At 42.1% G+C, this 17,793-nt stretch overlaps 1 protein-coding gene across 2 annotated transcripts in view; it reads right to left on the minus strand.

The window, feature by feature from the left end:
• DCTN4 (dynactin subunit 4) overlaps positions 1-17,281 on the minus strand; it is a 119,981-nt gene extending 102,700 nt beyond the window's left edge. For both annotated transcript variants that reach the window (XM_069199563.1, XM_069199562.1), the window contains exon 1: positions 17,096-17,281. In XM_069199563.1, the coding sequence (XP_069055664.1) occupies positions 17,096-17,230 (135 nt within the window). In that variant the 5' untranslated portion in view covers positions 17,231-17,281. The remainder of the gene's footprint in view (positions 1-17,095) is intronic.
• Between the last annotated feature and the right edge of the window lie 512 nt (positions 17,282-17,793).

The raw sequence follows: 17,793 nt of genomic DNA on the forward strand, positions 1-17,793 counted from the left end.
CTTAGAGTTATGACCTCTAACTTAACCTGCTAATAGACCTAATCTTTGTATTCAAAGAACTTGAGTTGGTCTTGGCAGTGCTACTTTAACTGCACATTAACTGCTGCGACATTACTACATTTAGAGTATACTAAACTGCATTTCTCTTAATGTATTGCAGCAGAAGCGGTGCAACCTGTTAGAACCTGAACTTTTTTGCAAAATAGCATAATAAGCATCTGTCAAAACTGAAGAGGTCAATCTATAATAACAATGGGGTTAGATCATGGTCTTAAAAAATAAAGGGAAAACTGGATGCAAAAATTAAAGCTTGCCATCAAAAAGAGCAGAAAAAAATCCTATTTGCTAAATGCATCATCAATGCATAGAATCAAAGGAAAACAGCTTCAAAAAAGTAATCAAACCAACAAGGATTACAAATAACTGTCACAACCCAACACCACTGCAAAGACCACCTCTTATTTTAATAAACAAAACTCACAAAAATCTGTGACTCCATTTCAATTGAATCAGAACAATCTTTAATTTCACAGTCCATCGCCAAAGTATACAGAGCTTACATACTTCAAATCAGTGCAAGTAGAGGATGTTTAAAATTGCCCAGGAAAAATAATCAAAGCATTTAATATTCTGGTAGATCCAGAACTAAAATTTGATTTGACCCTATTTCATCCTATGCCAGCTGCTGCTGACATAACACACCAGAGCACTGCTTCATTATATACAGGGGAGGTTAAAAGCTCAATAAAACATTTGGTTTATTGTCAAACCATTGACAGCACAGAGATATTTGTATCGCTTTTACTTGAACCATCAGAACGGGATGGGCCTGTAATAACCACTAGGGTTTTTAATGGTTTGCTTTATTCCCTTCTAGACATCTCTACTAAACAAGCATTTGCAATGTAATGGGTCTCACGTTTGCTCGAGTTAGAGTTATTAGCGTTGTAAATTCCTAACTGGACTTTTCAACTAAAAGTAAAAAACATTTGACATAGGCAAACAGATTCAAAGTGCCATGGCTTCCATGAGGAGAGGCACAATTGGAAAAAAGTTTGCTTGCAGTCAAACATATCGGCAAACGTGCAATTATCCATATAACAGGGTTGATGGTGAAAGCCGTAACAAAACTGCCCCAAGGAGGGACAAACAAAGCATTTACCAATGAAAACAAATTTTTTGAAAGTCAAGCCCATGAGCGAGTGATAGTGATGGGTGTGGTTAAAAGCCCACTGATAGCATACAACATGTCAGAGCACTTACCATGCTCTACGTAAGACTGCTAGATGCGTGAAGCATGGTACACTAGAGAGCCAGCATGTACGTTTTATTCAGTTTATCTTTTTTTGTACTCCTACACAATCATAACCTAGTTGTGCAATAGTAAAAAAAAAAAAAAAAAAAAAAAAAAAAAAAAAAATCACTGTCATGGGCAATTCTGGGAAAGGGAGGAATCCAGGATTCTGTAAGTGAATCCTTGGGCACACCCTTCTGAATATGACCATGAATACAAGCAAAACATGTGAAGCTTTATGAATGGTTACATAAATAATAATCTGGACTCTAGACTCTACTTCAATAGACTATTTCTGGGATTTGCTCAAGGGTGCCAATCGGAGGGACCACAGGATGGTGCCAATGTTAGCTTGTACATTATGCAAGCTTAAACTACTCAGCATATAATTAGAGAACCGGTTTCTGGGACTACTAAATTAAGAAATCAGACATGCCTTTCTAATGTGTGAATTTGCCCATCTGTCACAGAATGACGGCAACGTGGCATTAATAGGTAAACTAAGGATAAAATATAATATAGTGCAGTCTTCAGAAACACAGAACTTCCATCTATGAATACAGATAATACATAGGAAAGGTAACTTGCTTAAAAGTGAAAGAAACAATAAATCATTTCAAGAAATGTAAACTAGTTATGCTGTGTGTGGTCATAAACAAAACTGGTGAACTTTAGTTGCTTTGCTGATCTGAGCCTCAAATGTAAATTACACATTATATATATATATATATATATATATATATATAGATATAGACACACACAAACAAATATATAGTCACTGAAGAAGCAAAGAAAACTAAGGGTTAAGGTGATGTTGTAGTTGGGTGAAAACGTCAGTTACAATTTTACATTTTATGCTCAAAACAACCACTCAATTTCACAAACAATAATTAACTGAAATAACTAACTTGTACCCCCACCATGCACAGTGTTTCCACGAATTAAACCACTTAAGATGCTTGTGAGAAAGTAGCCTCTTTCTAGCCTTGTTACACTCACAAACAGGCCAAAAGTGGGGGTATGTCAGGGTGTTTTCACTGTCTCACTGGTATCCTGCCAGCCAGGGCCCAGTGCTCATAGTGAAAACCCTATGTTTTCAGTATGTTTGTTATGTGTCACTGGGACCCTGCTAGTCAGGACCCCAGTGCTCATAAGTTTGTGACCTATAGGTATGTGTTCCCTGTGTGATGCCTAACTGTCTCACTGAGGCTCTGCTAACCAGAACCTCAGTGGTTATGCTCTCTTTACAAATTGTCACTAACAGGCTAGTGACCAATTTAACCAATTTACATTGGCATACTGGAACAACCTTATAATTCCCTAGTATATGGTACTGAGGTACCCAGGGTATTGGGGTTCCAGAAGATCCCTATGGGCTGCAGCATTTCTTTTGCCACCCATTGGGAGCTCTGACAATTCTTACACAGGCCTGCCACTGCAGCCTGAGTGAAATAACGTTCACATTATTTCACAGCCATTTTACACTGCACTTAAGTAACTTATAAGTCACCTATATGTCTAACCTTTACCTGGTAAAGGTTGGGTGCTAAGTTAGTGTGTGGGCACCCTGGCACTAGCCAAGGTGCCCCCACATTGTTCAGGGCCAATTCCCCGGACTTTGTGAGTGCGGGGACACCATTACACGCGTGCACTACATATAGGTCACTACCTAAATGTAGCTTCACAATGGTAACTCCGAATATGGCCATGTAACATGTCTATGATCATGGAATTGCCCCCTCTATGCCATCCTGGCATAGTTGGCACAATCCCATGATCCCACAGGTCTGTAACTCAGACCTGGGTACTGCCAAACTGCCTTTCCCGGGGTTTCACTGCAGCTGCTTCTGCTGCCAACCCCTCAGACAGGTTTCTGCCCTCCTGGGGTCCAGCCAGGCTTGGCCCAGGATGGCAGAACAAAGGACTTCCTCTGAGAGAGGGTGTTACACCCTCTCCCTTTGGAAAATGGTGTGAAGGCAGGGGAGGAGTAGCCTCCCCCAGCCTCTGGAAATGCTTTCATGGGCACACATGGTGCCCATTTCTGCATAAGCCAGTCTACACCGGTTCAGGGACCCCTCAGCCCTGCTCTGGCGCGAAACTGGACAAAGGGAAGGGGAGTGACCACTCCCCTGACCTGCACCTCCCCTGGGAGGTGCCCAGAGCTCCTCCAGTGTGCTCCAGACCTCTGCCATCTTGGAAACAGAGGTGCTGCTGGCACACTGGACTGCTCTGAGTGGCCAGTGCCAGCAGGTGACGTCAGAGACTCCTTCTGATAGGCTCCTTCAGGTGTTGCTAGCCTATCCTCTCTCCTAAGTAGCCAAACCCTCTTTTCTGGCTATTTAGGGTCTCTGTCTTTGGGGATTCCTTAGATAACGAATGCAAGAGCTCATCAGAGTTCCTCTGCATCTCTCTCTTCACCTTCTGCCAAGGAACCGACTGCTGACCGCGCTGGAAGCCTGCAAAACTGCAACAAAGTAGCAAAGCCGACTACTGCAACTCTGTAATGCTGATCCTGCCGCCTTCTCGACTGTTTTCCTGGTGGTGCATGCTGTGGGGGTAGTCTGCCTCCTCTCTGTACTAGAAGCTCCGAAGAAATCTCCCGTGGGTCGACGGAATCTTCCCCCTGCTACCGCAGGCACCAAAGAACTGCATCACCGGTCCCCTGGGTCTCCTCTCAGCACGACGAGCGAGGTCCCTTGAATCCAGCAACTGTGTACAAGTGACTCCCACAGTCCAGTGACTCTTCAGTCCAGGTTTGGTGGAGGCAAGTCCTTGCCTCCCCATGCCAGACTGCATTGCTGGGAACCGCGACTTTTGCAGCTACTCCGGCCTCTGTGCACTTCCGGCGGAAATCCTTTGTGCACAGCCAAGCCTGGGTCCACGGCACTCTAACCTGCATTGCACGACTTTCTAAGTTGTCCTCCGGCGACGTGGGACTCCTTTGTGCGACTTCGGGTGAGCACCGTTTCACTCCTCTTCGTAGTGCCTGTTTCGGCACTTCTGCGGGTGCTGCATGCTTCGGAGAGGGCTCCTTGTCTTGCTCGACGGCCCATCTGTCCCCAGACGCAATTGGCGACATCCTGGTCCCTCCTGGGCCACAGCAGCATCCAAAAACGCTAACCGCACGACTTGCAGCTAGCAAGGCTTGTTGGCGGTCTTTCTTCAGGAGAACACTTCTGCACGACTCTCCACGGCGTGGGGGATCCATCCTCCAAAGGGGAAGTCTCTAGCCCTTGTCGTTCCTGCAGAATCCTCAGCTTCTACTGTCCAGTAGCAGCTTCTTTGCACCCACAGCTGGCATTTCCTGGGCATCTGCCCATCTCCGACTTGCTTGTGACTTTTGGACTTGGTCCCCTTGTTCCACAGGTACCCTCGACTGGAAATCCATCGTTGTTGCATTGTTGGGTTGTGTCTTTCCTGCAGAATTCCCCTATCACGACTTCTATGTCCTTTGGGGAACTTTAGTGCACTTTGCACTCACTTTTCAGGGTCTTGGGGTGGGCTATTTTTCTAACCTTTACTATTTTCTAATAGTCCCAGCGACCCTCTACAAGGTCACATAGGTTTGGGGTCCATTCGTGGTTCGCATTCCACTTTTGGAGTATATGGTTTGTGTTGTCCCTATCCCTATGTGTCTCCATTGCATCCTATTGTAACTATACATTGTTTGCACTGTTTTCTAAATACTATTACTGCATATTTTGGTATTGTGTACATTTGCTATCCTCATACTGAGGGTACTCCCTGAGATACTTTTGGCATATTGTCATAAAAATAAAGTACCTTTATTTTTAGTATATCTGTGTATTGTGTTTTCTTATGATATTGTGCATATGACACTTGTGGTACTGTAGGAGCTTCACTCGTCTCCTAGTTCAGCCTAAGCTGCTCTGCTAAGCTACCATTATCTATCAGCCTAAGCTGCTAGACACCCTATACACTAATAAGGGATACCTGGGCCTGGTGCAAGGTGCAAGTACCCCTTGGTACTCACTACAAGCCAGTCCAGCCTCCTACAATGCTGCATTGATGTTATCAATGATGTCACAGAACATTTAATGAGTGATGTAATGTGAAGTCATCAGCAGTGCATGGTGAAGGTATGAATTATTGTTACTTTAGATAACTATAATGGATCCATTTCAGAGTTTGAGTTTAAAATGTCACGATTAAACTGAAATTTTCACCCACCTATAAAGTTATTTGTACCTTTGGTGGATTTCCATAATATTTTAACATACAGTAATATTTTATTATCATCTGTAACTATGCCAACTCCCTGCTGCGCACGGCCTTTGGCACAAGCCTGACAGGCCCTGCACCAATCTTTCCCTAGGTGGACATCCACTACAGGCACTGCCAAACACAGCATGGTGGTGGCCACAGTACCAAGCCCTATACCCAACACCCAATGGACTGTGTTAGCCACAGGGCCAATGACCTGTATATAGCCTAAGCACCATGGACACTCATGCCCATCAAAAGGTTAAATGGACATTATAGTTAGGTGAACATGTCAGTTAAAACCTATTGCTTTCAATTAACAAAACACACTGAAATTTATAGTTAGGTCACGTAACTTTAGCTCCTGTCATTAACTGTAACTCATGCCCTCACCATGCACAGTTTTTTCATCAATTTTATAATTTCAGATGTTGCAGTAATATCAATAATGTTACAGAACTGGTGAATTTCAGTGGTTTTGTTAGTTTAAAATGGTATGTACGTTTAAATGACATTTTCATCTAACTATAATGTTCCTTAAATGTTTGGTTTTTAATGGAATTTTTAAGGATTTTTTAAATGCAAAGTAAGATATTACAATATATAAATATATCACTTTAACCTGTGTTTTGTCCACATAATTTCTATGTTTATTTTAATACAAAAGGTAGATGCCCATTGCCTTGCAGGGGTATGGAAGTTAATAATATATACCTGTAAAGGGGGACAGGTTGCTTCATAAATCTACCTGTCCTTTGGTGTAATGTAGTGCAGGGCAAATTATAGCAGCAATCTCATTAGGTAAAAGCTCTGTTAACAGCCTCTCTGATGACGCCAGGCTACTACTATAGGAGGGCTTGAATACTGGCAAATTCAAGCCTTACTATAGCAATATCTTTATTTTGCCACCCTTCCGCAGATCTACATACTGGAGCTTGAGGAAGCAGTAAGCAATAGTTCCAGGGCTGGAATGCCATTGAGTCTGTGCAAACCTACTAACTTGTATATTTTAAGAATTTTCACCAGCTCTTCTCTAATCTTTTCCCATACTCAGAAAGGTTGGAAATGTACTCCTGGCAAGGGCAGAAGTAGAAGTTCTTCCAGGGTTGGGAAAGAAGTGGTTGGAGGGAAAAGCAAACGTAGAACTGCTCAACAGATTTTCACATAAGTAAATCTACACAGGCATACTTGCTCATGCTAAAATAAAGTTCAAATATTTTCAAGGAGTACGACTGCCTGGTCTACTTCTGTAGATTTTTGGGAATTCATGAAAGCCACTAATGCAAAGACATATACCCAGGGTGCACTTTAGTGAATTTCTTCAAAAATAGGGCCCCTAAAGAGGCCTACCGTTAACCAAGACATTTTGTTTTAATTAGAATTCGATTTCTCTCACTATCCATCTATCGGCTGGCTTTACTGTGAGAGACAGCATTCTGTTCTTTCGCAAGGAGCACATTGGTGCACAAAGTAGTTTTGTTCAGTGCCAGGAACTACTGTGGCAATGAAGGTTTTCTTGAGACCAGATTTGTTTTTTGCCTTTTGCCAAGGTTTGTTACAGTGGTGAGGGCCTGGCAGCTCCAACAATAAAGTACTACAAAAGCCATGTCAAAACATGACACCATTGACAAAACCAATAGACTGGTCACTAATTGTTGATCGGTTTGCGTTGCCAGTGCTTATTTTCATATTTCCTATGTCTTCCTTGTTGAAAGTGGTTACACTGATTTTCCAATACGAGCATTTTTTGGAAATACTAGCATGCATCAACACACTTTACTAAATGATGCTTCAAAGAAATACTACCTAAGACGTCATAGTAATTTAGCAAAACTTTATTTTCTACTTGTATTTTTTCTGAACATTTTATCTGGAAAGCAAATAATTATCAATCTTACTTACAAGCTTATGCACTCATCTGCATCTAATCAGAGAGCATACTGGGAGCACTATACATAGCCTCATAATGATAAACCTTGCAAACGTGTGTACACATTTTTTTTTTTACTGGAATCAATGTCAGTTGTGCAGTGTGACCTTACGTTTATTTACAGAGGTTGCCCTAATAATTAAGGCTGTGCATTAATGAACCATAAAAACAAGTTCCAACAGCATTAACATACAGACACACATATTACCTCAACTGCAGAAAGAATACCCAAATACGAAGATGGCTGCTGCCACACCTTTCGTCAAAGAGTGGCAGCCAACCACATCTCAGCTTGAGATCCGTCAGCCCCAAGGATCATTTGCGGTGTGAAATATGCAAAGTCCGTGAGACCTAATATCTCCAAAACAATTTAACGGATTTACTCCAAATCACAAAAAGCTCATTTTCTGGGCAAAGATCTAGCTTTCTACCAAATTTATGGTAATTCCATTCAACCGTTTTGGCTGTAGCTAACTAAGCCTAATGTTCCTATGGAAAAATGAATAGTGAAAACTCGTTTTGAGACTTCCATCACCCTATTTCTCACCCTCTGCTTGTCAAATGACCCCAAAATTTTCCAGGAAGGACATGAGGTGGATGAGACTTTTTCTGGAAAGTTTTGTGAAGATTCGTCAAATGGCATACAAGTTATAAGCAACCCAACAAATGATGTTTTTATGGGAAGGGGATCCTAACTATAACCACCCAGCGCCGACTACCACTGGGATATATATATATAAAAAAAAAATCATGATTTCAGTTTTAAAATATATCTATTTTATAATTATTTGGCAACCCTCATTTGGCTGCTGTTTCTCGTGATTTTGGCTGGCAGCAAACTAGACTACAGATGTTTGGTCAGCTTTTTAATAATAAGGTAGGCCCCTACCCCTCCTCCCCATTTATTACAAGCTAGGTACAGTATTCATAAACCACTCTTTAAAATACCTACAGAGATTTTAGAATATGTAAACCTGATGGCTTCATCTAGACATCTTCACACTTTTGCAATTAATGTTTATGGATAAAAGGTGAAGCCAAGCATAGGCAGCCTTTGTAAACTTATCGCTGAATTTAGGTGTTCTTAATGCTTGAGATTTCCAAAAGACATTTAAGTATTGACAGTCAGCAGGACTCATTGTGGACACTCAGATGCAGACTTAGTACATATGTTTGCAACTTGTCCTTGTTTAGAACAATTTTAGATTAGGATTTTTACTGGAACTTGGGTTAACTGCAGTAGTAATTGCTCCATCTGTAAAGATTATTATTGCTGCACAATCGATCATGCACTACCTCAGCCTTAGGGGATTTCTTCTCATCGCTATTGCAACTGGATATCTGGACATCTAATCATAGCCAAGCTGGCTAAATCAAGGGCCCCCCACTAATCACTGGTAATATACAAGTTTCTCTGGTATGGATTTAGCTAGCATGAAAAGTGGTAATAACTAGGAAACTACTGTGTCCCATTTCCATCAAGGCTTATTAAGTATGTCACTCCAAAGTCAGAAATCCTGATGCTGCTTAGTTCACATTTGTGTATTGGTTATATAAGGGTGGGGTGCACGTGTGTAATTTATTTCTAGTTAAATTATTGTGATTTTTGTACTACTCTTTTCCAACCCCAGCAGTCTTACAGTCAGATATAATAAGCACTGGCAATGCCAATAGATTCCCCCTGGTGACCCATTGGCTTTGCCAATTTTTTTGACATGCTGCACAGCAACCATGATGCTGTTGAGCAGAGCTAATAAACAGAAAAAGAAAAGTCTAAGTGGCTGGCTGCATCATTTTGCAAGCACATGCACCACGCATGCGCACACCTACAAAATTACACAAGTGTGTTTTTTTCTTTCTCAATCTGAGTTGGATCAGTAAATAAAAATGAATGCAAGTGGATTGGGTAGAAAGCAATGCAGCAAGAACAAGGGTTGGGGAATGAACACAGGTGGGGGAAGCAATATGGAGGGAGGGGCAGAATTACCACAGAATTTGCGGGAGATGCAGCACAGCAGGCACAGGTAGGGAAAGCAGATGGAGGAAATAAGAAGGGAAGTAAACTGGGACAGGAGTATAAGGGGTGGAAGTGAATGAACAAGAGAGTAGAGTATGGCGTTAACTGAAGCACATAGACAAGAAAGCAACAATAGGTGAGGAAAGGACATAAGGGCGACTGCATCACAGAGGGTCAAGGAGAGCAACATTAGCATGGCAGAGCGGCAGAAGTAGACAAGGGAGACAGCTGAAAAACACATTCATTTACATAGAGTGCTTAAACAAAAAGAAAAAAAATAGAAACTGAAACAGCAAGCAATGTAAGGACACAGTAATGCATCCATGCTCCAGGTGAGGGATAAACACAAGAGAAAGGAAAGAAAACCCACACATGCTAACAAATTAGAAGCAATCAAATGAGAGTGATGATGAAGCCAACCAATAGTAAGCAATGGACTAGCACCAAGCCCACTGTAAGCTACCAATCTGTCTAGCAACAGGCAGCACGTGTGTTTGTCTAGTAGGCAAGACCTAAAAATGTTTCAGGAAATGCGACTACAGTATACCTTCTGTTTTTTTGCATCTGTGAATGTGTACCATCTTTCATGTGTTATTCATTAAAACTAAAGTGGTGATTTCATGCCAAACCTATAACAATTATCTTTAACATGACCCAAGTTGCTTCAACAAACATTTACTTGTGAAAGAGATAAAATAAGGTAGCTCACCAGGTTTTGTGTTCCCTCTAGAAACGTGTGTGTATCAGTAGGTCCTACTCAACTGTTAATCAGACTGGGGTCGGAAAAAAAAAAAAAACAACGAAGTTCACCATTATTTAGCACATTATTTTTAATATTGATTTCCTATATGAGCACCTCAAATTAGTTCAGTTTAGGGCAAACACACTAGAGTTGGTTAATAAATAAATCAAAGAATGGGTCCTGTGTTTACAGTGGCAGAAGCGGAATGCCACAGAGGTAGTCTCCGCTGTAAACGCCCCAACAGTGTCCATGGGCATTGTGTCTGGAAGCGCTACAGTAGCAACGTGCACTTTGATACGTCTAATATAGCTCAGCCTGCTAATGCACTTGCTGTTGAAATTATCTGTGCATGTAACAGCTTCCGAACTCCAAGGCAGGCTTTCATTCTCCAGTAGTTGATGAACAGGTGGCCTTCCACCTGGAAAATGAAAACACTGCAAATTGAACTTACTGCAAAGCAGCAACCTCTAGATAAACAAAATAGTTACCCATGTCTAGCCTGTGCTAAAGAAGAACATCTGGGATTTTCCGTAAGAATGACATTGGTATTAGAAGACCATCGTTTTTTGTAAACGAGAACTCCATGATTTACTGAATGCGTGGTCTAACTTCAGCTGCCCTACATTTTGCTCATATGCCCGTTTACTGTGAGTATGTAGCTTCACAGCACTGGTTAAATACGTTTGAAAAGTGTTTTTGTGGGTGTTTAGCGTGACGTTTGTTGCAGCACAACGTATAGTACCCACCCTTTACGTTCCTCTCACAGACCATGCATTTTTGTATGGACTGCCTTTTGTCTATTTTGAAGTACTTAACAAGTTAAAATGCCCAGTCAATTATTCAATGACTACTACTGGAGGGCGCCATTGATTTAACTCCATATTCAGCAGATAAAGGGACACAACGAGTTAGTGATTTTCAGAGGGTCATGCAGCTTGGTGAGACGTGAGACCCGGGATCAGAACCAATCTCTTCCAACGATAAAGTCAGCCATTTCTGAGCTGCAGCACAACTATCTCTGATGTGTATGTACAAATGCAAACTGGCATCCCAATCACTTACATCCACGGGAAATGTAATTGTACTTGTATTTATATCGCTTACTACCCCAGACAAGGTGTTGAAACACTTTTCTGCGAGTAGCATGCTACTCCACAGCCCAAAAAGGATTAGTATAGGGAAATATGAGTTAATATGAGCGGTGGACATGCAACTCTGTTAGCTGGATTGAATAGGATAATGAAAGAGTAGAAGAAGGAATAGTCTAGAAAAATGTATTAGGGAGATCATAGTATTAAGATGAGGTTTGATATGAGTAAAAGGAGAGATGGAGGAGGGGAGAGTCTCTAGAAATAGATAAGATAGATCATAGTAGTAAAATGGGGTTTGGGATGAGTCAAAGGAGGAATACATGAGGGAAGAATTTAAAAAGGGTTGTTTGGGAGATCATAGTAGTAAGATTAGTTTTGGGGTGATCCAAGGAGGGATGGGTAGGGAAAGAGTCTAGAAGTGGTTGTTTTGGAGATCACAGTAGTAGAATGAGGTTTGGGATGAGTCAAAGTGGTACTAGACGAAATATTGAGAGAGAGATAGAGTGAGAAAGTAGTGAATTGCAGAGTCAAAGGTTCCCTTCCCCTACACTAGGAGTAAGGTGATAAATACACAGATACGTAGAGAGGGTATACAGGTATAAGGAAGATAATATATCGAGATTTAAAGTTGCATTTTATAAACTCAGACTTTCAAGTGTTGCTGTACTTTAAGCTAATTTATGTAATTTTATACTAATTTCTTTCTTTTTTTTTTTATCTTCCTCCATGGATAAAATAGTTCTGATATTTACACATTGTGAGAAATAAATAAGACAGCAACCCATCAGTATCTAATCAAATGGCATATGAAAAGTATGCAGTGACCTATAAACATGTTAAGAAGAGTGTGTGTATGTGTACGTATTACCTACTGGCAGTCGCCAGTAGGTATAGTTAGGACCACGTTTCCATAGAAAAAACATTTTTTGACTTGCCTGTATCTTTCGCACCATTTGACAAATCTTCACGAAATTTTCCAAAAACGTGTGCTGGTGATTCTTGTTGCATATGGGAAATTTTTTAGGGTGAGAAAAAGGGGGGTAAAAAAAATGGGCATTTCCCATGTCAATTCCCATAGGAGTTTTCAACACAACTATAGCCCGAACCGCTAAATTTGCCAAAAAGGTAGTGGCTGGTGCACAGATTACATTTTCCGTTATTTGTTGTAAATCCATTCTGTAGTTTTTTATATATTAAAAGGGGAAAATACATTTGTATAGCTAGGGCAGAGGATCCATTGTAAAATTTTCGAATGCTGCAATTGGTTGGCTGCAACCTGACCAGAAAGTTGCAGCCATCATTTCATGTTACGAGACACAGTCCCTGGGGCCCAAAATAAATTTGATAAATGGTATAAGGGTCAGGGTGGAGATACCCTAACCCCAGAGCTGTGCTATAGGGGTCTGCGAGGGTGAATTATGTCCTTACAAATATATATATATATATATATATATATATATATATTATATATACATCCTTTCCCCCCCCCCCCCCACACAGCACCATATTTGCGAATACGTCGCAATGCTCAGCGTGGCTCCCCTGTGTAATGCTGCGATGAATTTGTGAAAATCAGCATCAAAAAACATTCAGTCATTCATACTCTAATTCATTCACTCATAATAGCACTCTCACGCCCACTCAAGACACTGACGCACCCACTCAGACCATCACACATCCATTCAGACCCTCATGTAGCCACTCACACCCAGACATGCTCACACCCAGAGACACCCTCTCACACGTAATATCACACCCAGAAAGACAGACCATTTAGCTGCGCATGGAGCAGGGTTGGGTGGTTATGAGGGTTGGATTAACGTATAGTATCTGAAATTACTGTACGTTAAAAAAAAAAAAACTAGAAATTCACTGGGGGAAAAAAAAAAAAAAAAAAAAAAAAAAAAAGGTTACAGGGATGTTATGGTTAGGTTCTGAATTTACTCGTACAAAACCATAGAAATTCAGCAATTATAGTTCCAGTTAGACATCTTTAATATCACTAACCTCTGCAGAAAAATTATTTATCAGATAACTCTGCATGGCGGCGGCACAAGATGGTTACCTTAAGGCACAAGTTTATAGTTACTTGAAATAACTAATTAGAACTGCTGATCAAGGCAACGGCGTCGGCTGAAAAGTGTCATTTCGAGTAAAAATCTTTAATGCCACTTTCTTCCTGAGTGAGCGTATTTTCACTGTTTGCGCTGCGGATATTATTTGCCAGAGTGCTTCGCTGACTTACGCTCCACCCCCTTGGCTAACAGGCCCTGTAGTGGAGCTACGTCGGCTGGAATACACACACACACCCCCCCCCATAATATATATATTTGCTAAGCAGACCTAAAGTAGAACTATCCATTTTAAAAAACATAATTATTAGATATATTTTTGTACAAAGAAATACAAATACCTAGATACATATAATCAAATTATAAATGTTTCTATACACATGTATATGGTGTACATATTAATGTTTAAGGATGGTGGTTATGTAGGAAAGAGTCAACTCTTGAGTAGCTTTCTGAAAATGAGATAGTTATCCGTGGACATTATGTTTGGGGGCAATGAAATGTGCCTATCCTATAAAACATGGGCTTTGTGGCAAGAGTGATCTTCATTCCACTATCAGTCTCCCAAAAGGATTCCTGCTACTTAATGGAGACGGATGCACAGCTTTTCCCAGGAGAGAGTTGCGACAGTTTTCTCCCAGTTAACCTTTGGTCTCCCTCGCCTTGCCCCAACAAACAAGGATTACTTGTTTACTGGTGCTGAATATTTGATCTGATTGAGATTTGTTTTATGGCAGAGAAACAAGAATTAAAAAACATCTCAAAGCAAAACAAGAACAGGCATTGGCAAAGCCAATAGGTCTCGTCTATGCAAGAGTTATTGGTTTTGCCAATGTGCTTTAGCCATGTTGTACACTTGTGGGGTTGCTGTTCAGAATGACTAAAGGTTTGTGGCAGAGAGACGAGTGGAGTGGCATAGAGCATTTTGGTGTAGAGTGGCACAGAATGTTGTAGAATGGCATGTCGTAGAGTAAAATGGAGTGATGCAGATTGGAGTCAAATGGAGGGGCATAGAATGGTGGGCTGTGAAGGGGCATATAGTAGAGTAGAGGAGCATAGAGTGTTGTGGCATGGAGTGAGTAAAGTGTCACTGTGGAGTAGACTGGAGTACATTGGCACAGAGGGTTGTGGTGCGGAGTGGAATGTCTTGGAGTGTTGTAGAATATTGTAGAGTGCCGTGGAGGGTCATAGAGTGAAGGATCAGCACTTTGGGAGGGACGCAGAATGGTGTGAAGTGTCAGAGTTTAGAGGCATAGAGTGGGACAGCAAAGAGCGGAATGAAGGGACGGAAGTAGACAGGAGAGGCACAAACGGGTTGGGAGGGGTGCGGACTGGAGGGGCAGGGCGCAGAGGGGAGGGGTACGAAGCGGAGGGACAGGGAGCAGAGTGAAGAACAGAGGGACAGGGCGCAGATGGGAAGGGTACAGAGTGGAGGGGATGCCTGCCTGCTCATTTAACTTCTATCTCAATGCTAGTGTGGAGAAAACAGCAGACCAGTGCTGCTGTTGACCAAGGGGCCGCATGTAAAAGGTCAGGAGGGTTACTTCCTCTGGGAGAGCATGGAGGAAGGAAAGTGTGAGCCCAGCTGAAAGCTTCTAGCGTATGTGCCACCTTGGTTCCAGTTAGCTCCTCCTCCATCTCACAGATGGACTCAACTTTATTTTACACAAATTATGAACATAGAGCAACCACATTCACAAAGATTCATTCAAGCTTGGGAGATATTTCAACATTCGCAGTCCCAGTCATACCAGCTTCCATCTGAATTCAATAGTAGTGAATTCTGAGCCCACCCTCAGCCGTTAGAGAGAGGAGCTCGTCGTGTTTCCAGCATAAGGGCACTAATGAGGACTCTATAGAGACCTCAAATTTCCCCGTTCTGTGCCACAGTAACACATCCACAACATGTTTCTTCCCTGGATTCCAATACTTCTAGACCCTTTATTCATAATTGGAAAAACTGAACTAGTTACAAATAGCAGAATTAAATGAATAGGCAGCTCGACTGGATACGATAGTCTCAAGAGGAACTAGGAAACGTAGGAACTGTCACTGTATGCTTTAGTGTAACCAACTATTTGGCGACTGTCATGGAAATATACACACTTTAAGGAACTGAAACATGTTACAAGTGATAGCAGGAAAATGCTTTACTGCTGCAAAATGTCACAGCAAGGAATGCTTCGCTGTTTCCAAATCCCAAAAGAATGAAAAACATATGTATCAAGTACCTCGGTGTAGCTTTTAGAAGACTGCGTTCGAGGTCTGCCCATCGAACTGTATGAGAACCTACACCCAGCAGTGCCACCACAATGGCACTGTATTCCTTTCAAACAAACAGTGCCTCAGCTCCCTGTGGGGCCCTACCCTATAGCAAGAGCTCAAAGACTGGAGCTTCTGCTAAAGTTAAGGTAGAGGAATTCATACTGTGCTTTGTTCTCCACATCAACTGCTCACACTGACCGATTGCTGTTCGTACACAGTATTTATTATGCAGTGCCGTCTCTACACTGGGCCACAGATACAAATAGTGAGGCCACCTGCAAAGGGCAATTGTAAAGTGTGTGTGCGGACGAGGGTGTGTTGGGTGCTTGATTAAAATATTTAACTAGGACATTTATGGCTGTGTGTGTGTGTATATATGCATATATAAGCACACATACATATACGCACACACACACACACACACACGTATACATAAATGCAAACTTCGAAAGTGAGATTTTATCATTTAAGGCAAACGAAGACCCGTGTACTGCCGCAAATTCTTCATTGAGGTGAAAGGTAGATTAACAAAAATGCGTGTGGCAAGGTGCAGTTTCTTTTTTTTTGTCTTTCCTTTGCACATTCAACAGTCGTGCTGGGGGACATGAAAAAACAGAGCAGGAGCACGGGCCCCGTCTGGCCGCCATCTAGCGGCGCTACTTTTATTAACAGTAATATAACATTACTTTTTTGCTATATCCGTAGAGCACATCTGTCCTTTGAAAGTAGGCCAGACATGTATTCGGTGGCGCATACATCAACTTGAAATGGGCCAAACTGTATCCTCATTCTATCCTGTTTTACCCGCTCTGTTCCAATAGCTCTCATTTCTTCGGCCCCCCCATAATCTGCGCTTGGAAGCAATGCATGAGCTGTCCGGTCGCTCAACACATCAATCGGATCGTTTTATCTGCGGAGGTGGATAACCTTTCCTGGACCCTTTATAACAGTAAACCTCAAGCAGGGTTACCGGAACAGATAGCTTGTGCCTTGGGTATAAGTTTCATGAACGGGAGACCACTGACCGTCCTTGCTGACGCCAGAAGGAAGCCCTCCCTGTCAAAGAAGAGACAAAAAGTGTCCCGCGACATATAAACCACCCGGTAACTAGGATCTGTTTTTGGAGACTACAGAAGGCACGAAAACTTGTGACAGCTCGTTTGACCCACACTCATCACCCAACACTTCAATCCTCCTCCATTCCCGGTGTGGAACATCACCCTCAACCACCCAGCTGACATTCTGTCTTAACTACTAACTCAAGACCAATCAAAAGAGCAGCTTTCCCCCAGGTCCGATCGTTTCCGGCACCAATAAAGCATACCGTCCAATCGGCGCGGTTGCCAACTCCCAGCCTGTCAGTGAGACAGCCAATAGAACCGTAGGTTAGCTTGCAGTACAGGCGCAGCAGTGAATCGCTCGGGCCTCACATTAGGAACAGGGCAGCGACGGAGACTCACCTCATGAGAAACGCACTCCAGGGAGCGGAGCTCTCCGCAATACCGGCAGAAGTAGAGCTGCGAAAGCGGCGCAAGCAGCTGCTTTTCGCCTTCGACTCTATAGAGTACCCGATCCGACTGCAGCAGGGACGCCATCTTCTACAAGCTCCGCCTCTTCCTCGTCACAGCAGGCGCAAGGCCGTTAAGGGGTGCGTCAAGACGTATACATGGCGTACATATGTCAGCACGACGTGTTTCCTTCCTTCTAACGCGTACTATACTTTTATTTTGAGAAACGTTAGGTTTCCCAACGTGATAGTTTTTTTTAACGTTGTTTTCTAGATTTCCTTTATTGGTGATAGCCTGTGCTGGAATTGGAAAAATGTATTCCGGGAACCCATCAATTGGAGGGTGAAGGTGTGGCAGGGGAAAGGCGGGAGAGACTAGGGAAGGAGCTTAAAAACCAGAGCCTGTCTGACAACTTATTGTATTTATTAAGAAGAAAACCTGCTGCAAAGAAATTGACAACAAATGTGACAGTAAATATCTTCCTACTTAATTGATCACAAAGAGGCTGAATAAAAAAAAAATCCTATAGGGTTAAGGCACCTGCTGCAGAGATCTTCATGTGCCGTGCAATTTTGAAGGAATTATAATTGTAAGAGAATTCTGGTTGTTAATACAGTTCCGGGAGAGTTCTGTGTTTTGTCCAGATATAG

This window comes from Pleurodeles waltl, chromosome 7, assembly GCF_031143425.1.
Source record: "Pleurodeles waltl isolate 20211129_DDA chromosome 7, aPleWal1.hap1.20221129, whole genome shotgun sequence".
Classification (NCBI taxonomy): domain Eukaryota; kingdom Metazoa; phylum Chordata; class Amphibia; order Caudata; family Salamandridae; genus Pleurodeles; species Pleurodeles waltl.